This window comes from Panthera onca, chromosome A2 (genome assembly GCF_046562875.1).
Source record: "Panthera onca isolate mPanOnc1 chromosome A2, mPanOnc1 haplotype 2, whole genome shotgun sequence".
In the NCBI taxonomy this organism is placed as follows: Eukaryota; Metazoa; Chordata; class Mammalia; order Carnivora; family Felidae; genus Panthera; species Panthera onca.
Window position 1 is genome coordinate 12,960,187 of NC_138340.1, and position 5,432 is coordinate 12,965,618.

A 5,432-nucleotide genomic window follows, 5' to 3' on the forward strand; every position below is an offset into this window, starting at 1 on the left:
CATCCGTCCGCCCTCCACCCGTGTCCAGGGGTGCCCTTTGGCCTAGGCAACAATACGGGAGGGTCTTTGGGGGTTCCTGAGAGCCACAGAGGATGCACGAGCCGGAGAGGGAAGGTCAGTGTGGGAAGGGACTCAGAGGACCATCCCCCTCGGATTCCCCCCTGGTACCTACCCCACGCTGCAACAGGCCAGGTCCCAAGAAGCCCCAGGAGCCTCCGGTCTGGTGGAGTCGAAGGCCAACAGTGCCTTCGGCCCTGTGGGATCAAGGGGAGGGTGGGGGAGAAATGGGGCTATGCCTGGAGGTCGGCCTGGAGGAGGGAGTGTCAGTGCTGGGCTTTCCTTGAAACTGAAGATGATTGGGGCGCCAGGGCGGCTCAGTGGGTTGAGCGTCCGACTTCAGCTCGGGTCATGATCTCACGGTCCGTGAGTTCGAGCCCGGTGTCGGGCTCTGTGCTGACAGCTCAGAGCCTGGAGCCTGCTTCCGATTCTGTGTCTCCCTCTTCCTCTCTCCTCCCCCGCTCATGCTCTGTCTCTCTCTTCTCAAAAATAAATAAACGTTAAGAAAAAAAATTTTTTTTTAATAGATCTTAAGGAGCACCTGGTTGGCTCAGTAGAGCACGCAACTCTTGATCTCAGGTTTGTGAGTTCGAGTCCCACACTGGGCATAGAGATTACTTAAAAATAAAATTGGGGGGGGGGGGGGCGCCTGGGTGGCACAGCCAGTTGGGCATCCGACTTCAACCAGGTCAGATCTCGAGGTCCATGAGTTCGAGCCCCGCGTCAGGCTCTGGGCTGATGGCTCAGAGCCTGGAGCCTGTTTCCGATTCTGTGTCTCCCTCTCTCTCTGCCCCTCCCCCGTTCATGGTCTGTCTCTCTCTGTCCCAAAAATAAATAAACGTTGAAAAAAAAAAAATTAAAAAAATAAAAAATAAAAAATAAATAAATAAATAAAATTGGGAAAAAACCAGATCTTAAGAAGGCTCACACCTAAGTTGCAGAGATGGGTCAACATAGCCACATTAACACATCAGGAAACAAAATCGTGGGGTGAATCAATGGCACTTTGGACCGTATGGTGTCCATTACTCAACATCTCTCAATAAACATTAGGCAAAGATAGATATTCCCCTCATTTAACTGAAAAATCTCAAGCCAAAGACAGCATTGAATTTAATGAATAAATACAGGCAATTCTGCCATCAAAGTGAGGAAGGGGGAGATGGAGGGAGGCCCACAGTTCACCCAACTCCCCCAGAGATTTGTCTGGAAGTGCTGGTCAATACAACTAGACAAGAAAGAAGAAATGAGAAAAAAAGGCAGAGTTATTTGCGGATGATACGACTGTCTACATGAAAAACCCAAATAAAAAAGCTGTTTCAGTAAGTGAATTAAGTAAAACAGAAAAGGACTTATGAATACTTCGTTTCCCTCATGGAAAAAAAAAAAGTAAACGTATTGAAAGACCTCGTTTATAATAGTAAAAGGAAAAGACACACTATTTGGTTGAGCACCATCCTTGCTAAACAAAGAGCTCCCAAAAATCAACAACAACAAATTTGCAAGAAAACAGACAAATCGTTTCTGGGCTTTTTCTCTCACCAGATGAGTCAAGATTTAAAACTCTGAAAACATACTTGTGGGAAACCATAATAGCACTGGAGTTACAAAAGTTGTAGGAAAACCAGTATTTCTCTTACAGCGGGTCAGAGAATAATAATCTAGTGATTAGAGAAATAGTTTTAAAATATAATTTCTGAGTAAGTAGATAAGTACAGGTTTGCCAAAACCACCGGTGTTTCAGGCCAAAAAACTGAGACTCGGAGGTGAGTCACCGGCTCGGTTGGACTCGAACCCGCGATTCAAAGGAGGATCCTCTTCCCTCATCGCCGGGCCCCGCCCCCACCCCGCCAACCCCGCCCAATCCCGCTAGGACCCGCCCCGCCCTGTGAAGCGACCCCTCCGGTTGTGTCCAGCCTTAGAAGTTAATGCACAACCGGGACTCAGGCGCCTCTCCGGGAGCGGACCCAGGCTCGGAGACCCGGACGCTGGGACAGGTGACCCCGGACGGGAGCGGTCCCTGCGGACTGCCGCTGGGGCGGAGGTCCCGGGGGGGGGGGGGGGGGGGGGGGCTTCTCGGGGGCGGTGTCCGAGGGCTTCACGCGCCGTAGTGGGCGAGGCTGCGGCTTCTCGGGGGTTAACTGGAGCCTGGCCGGCTCAGGGTACGCGGTGACGTCACGGGCGTAGTGCTTTTCCGGGTTACGCAGCCAGGGGCGGGCTGCTCTGAGAGCCAATCGAGCGCGTCTATGCAAATAGCAACGGAGCCGGAGAGCTCGCGGGTCCGCGGAGAGTTGGCCGCTCCCGGTCCACCTGCCGGTGCGTCGTCCGACCTTGCCCGCCTCCAGGCGCGTCCTTCTGTCGCGTCCACAGGCAGCTCGCCGACCACCCCCGCCACGCGCGGGCCGCGGCGTCCCTCGCAAGACCCGCCCGCCGCCCCAGGGACGCCCGAGCGGCGCCTCCCCGAGGCGGATGCCTACCCGGGAGAGCCCCAAGACCCGCGGCTATCGGGGGGACCTGCAGACCCGCCCGCCTGGCCCTGGGCCCCCGGTGAGTCTGGACGGGAGGAGGGCTCCCAGGCCGAACCTAGGCAAAAGATTCCTTCCCCGCCGTTTGAGGGATTCCGGCTTCCCCATACCCTGGTTAACTCCAAACCATGATTCCTGCGGCACCTGCAGCGACTGGTGCCTCCAGCCCAGGAAACCAGCCCTCCCCGCGCTCTGTGCGCGCCTCAACCAGGAGCCCACAGGGCCAGACCCAAGAAGATTGTGTTTGAGGATGAGCTGCCCTCCCGGACCCTCTTGGGCACCAAGAAGCCTATTGAAGCCATCCCTGGGGGGCGTAGGCCAAGGCCCCACCCAGTGCCCGACTATGAGCTGTGAGTGTCCCCCACGTTGTTCCTGATGCCTGGGAACAGGGAAGGTGCACTGAGGCTGGGGCTTTGACAAGTGGTAAAAGTTTACCAGATAGTAAGAAGAGAAAAGAAAAGGGGTGTTGGGGGGCAGGGGGCCCAACATGGGCAAAGGAAAAATTAAACAGATTGGGGGAGTGGGACGGGTTCTTCACAACACTCATACTCTGACCCACTTGAACCCCGCAGTAAGTACCCACAAGTGAGGAGTGAGAGGGAACGGAGCCGCTATGTTGCAGTCTTCCAGGACCAGTACACAGAGTTCTTGGAGCTCCAGCAAGAGGTGGGCTGTGCCTGGGCAAAACTCCAACAGCTGGAGACCTTGCTGAACTCACTGCCGAGGCCCCGAAGCCAGGTCAGCGGCGGGAGAAACCCCCACCCCACAGCCCTTCCCGGTGATGGAACCTGGCCTCTGGGACACCCCCTGGGTCCAGGTCCCTGGGCCTCTTTCTCCTCTAGGCTGGGTGGGGACCACAGCACGGGGGCCAAAGTCAGCCCTTGAAGTCCTCACGAGACGGGTCACTTTGTCCATCTGAGCCTCAGTTTCCCCATCCCTCCTTGGGTTCAGCATTCTGTGAGCCACCCCCCCCCCCACCCCTCCCCTTTCCACTTGCAGAAGGAGGCCCAACTTGCCGCCCGAGTCTGGAGGGAATTTAAGAAGAAACAGATGGTGAGTCATGCCTCCTGAATCCCACAGCCTGGGCTTTGCACCCATGACGTTCCCATGAGGCTCAGTGTGCCCAGTTTCAAGGAAAGAAAACTGAGGCTCAGAGAGGAAAAGGCAGAGGGTTGAGCAGCTGAGGGCCGTAGGCCAGACTGCTACAAGGACTTTCCTGGCTCTTGCCCTGCCCAGGACCCCAGCTTCCTGGACAAGCAGGCTCGCTGCCACTACCTGAAGGGCAAACTAAGGCACCTCAAGATACAGATCCAGAAATTTGATGAGCAAGGAGACCAGAAGAGTTCCGTGTACTTCTGAGCGCCCCGGCAGACAGGCAGAGGGACACATCGGGGTGGGGGGTCCGCCCTGCCCTTGCCTCTCTTCCTACCTCCTGGCCTCGGCTCCTGCTGCTACCCCTTCCTGGGGTAGCTTTTGCAAATGCCTCAGCCCTTGAGACCTAGCTCTGATGGCCCCCTCTTCCAGGAAGCCTTCCCAGAACCTCCTCTGGGACCCCAGGCCCTGAGCCCAGATCTCAGCCCATCCCCTGGAAGCAGGTCTTTCCTCGTTTCCATCCCAGTGTAATAAACATTTATTAAATGCCTACTGTGTACAGCCGTTTAACATTCCTGATTTCACTCAGTTGTCACCAAAACAATCGTTACTCCATTTTCCAGAGTTAAAAACTCAAGGCTCTGGAAAAGAGACTTGTCCAGGCAGGCTGTGAACCCTTGTCTGTCCGGAGAGCTCCCTCTCCTCCAAGAACCGCATGTGGTCTTCTGGTGGGAAGCTGAGGGGCTGACATCCGGCATCACCTGCTCAGCCAGGCCTGGTCTAGGGGAGCCCCAGGAGCCACAAGTCTCGGCAGGTCCAGTAACAGAGGCAGGACTGGCAGAGGACCTTCCCTAGTCTTGCTCCGTGGGCGTGATACAAAATTCATGTGGTGCAGTACTGGGGACCTCCTGAAGGGGGCGGACTCAGCCCAGGAGCCCTGCTGGAGTCCCCGAGGCCACCCCGGATACATGAGCCCTTAAAAAATCTCCACTTCTACTGGGGCACTGTAGGCCGGGCAGTGACTGATGCCAGGCACTGTGTGAGTACAGCTCTTGTGCCTGGCTCTGGGAGAGAGTCGCAGGGTGCCCACCCCATGCCGGGCCCTGAGTAGGGTGGGTGGGGGCTGGGGTGCCAGGGGAGCAAAGGGGATGGGGACCATCAGGGAGGCATACTACAGGCAGGGAAGGCAGGGTCAGCCACTCAGTCGCAGAGTCCTCAGTCCCAGAACCAGTAGTCATGGAGTCTCTACGCTCAGGGACCATGGGCCTGGGCCCGGTGTGGTAAGAGGAATAACAAAAGTCTGGATGACAGTCTTAACCAGAGCCTCAAGACGTCGTCTTCAAGGGCCATATGGGTGGGGTTTTGTAGGAGGCGTAGGAGTTCTGCAGTCAGGCCGAGACAGACATCCAGGTCTCTGGCCCAGGGACTGGAGAGCAGGACGGACAGAATGGTCCTGCTCAGTTCTCAGATGTCCTGTGAATCTAACAGAGCATCGCTGTCCAGCCCAACGGGAGTGACATTCGCTTACCTGCAGGACATCATGGGAGATGCTGACTCGGGGCCGAAACAGCCCACCCTCTGATGGGAGCCCAGTATCCTCTCCATCCCGTACCTACTTTAGTCCCGTCGGAGGGCAGAGCATACCCACGAGACCCTCCTTTATTCCACAGCAGACGGATTCAAGTTCCCAGGCCTCCAACAATATGGACGTGAAGGAGACTGGGTGCTAATGGGGAGCATTTTGGAGGAGGTTTAAGG

The 5,432-nt window shown here is 56.2% G+C and overlaps 1 protein-coding gene across 1 annotated transcript; it reads left to right on the top strand.

The window, feature by feature from the left end:
• Positions 1-1,922: 1,922 nt before the first annotated feature.
• OCEL1 (occludin/ELL domain containing 1) lies at positions 1,923-4,224 on the top strand. The gene is made up of 6 exons (XM_078443210.2): positions 1,923-2,054; positions 2,428-2,604; positions 2,733-2,932; positions 3,155-3,320; positions 3,582-3,635; positions 3,819-4,224. The coding sequence occupies exons 1-6, from the start codon at positions 1,986-1,988 to the stop codon at positions 3,939-3,941; spliced, it is 789 nt and encodes a 262-aa protein (XP_078299336.2). The 5' UTR covers positions 1,923-1,985; the 3' UTR covers positions 3,942-4,224.
• The last annotated feature ends 1,208 nt before the right edge of the window (positions 4,225-5,432 follow it).

What these genes read in the sequence shown, in the direction of transcription:
- OCEL1 (XM_078443210.2), top strand. Translation starts at nt 1,986, where the DNA reads ATGCACAACCGGGACTCAGGCGCCTCTCCGGGAGCGGACCCAGGCTCG. An exon ending in CCAGTGCCCGACTATGAGCT is followed by an intron (nt 2,933 to 3,154) that starts GTGAGTGTCCCC and finishes TGAACCCCGCAG; the next exon opens with TAAGTACCCACAAGTGAGGA. An exon ending in TGCCGAGGCCCCGAAGCCAG is followed by an intron (nt 3,321 to 3,581) that starts GTCAGCGGCGGG and finishes TTCCACTTGCAG; the next exon opens with AAGGAGGCCCAACTTGCCGC.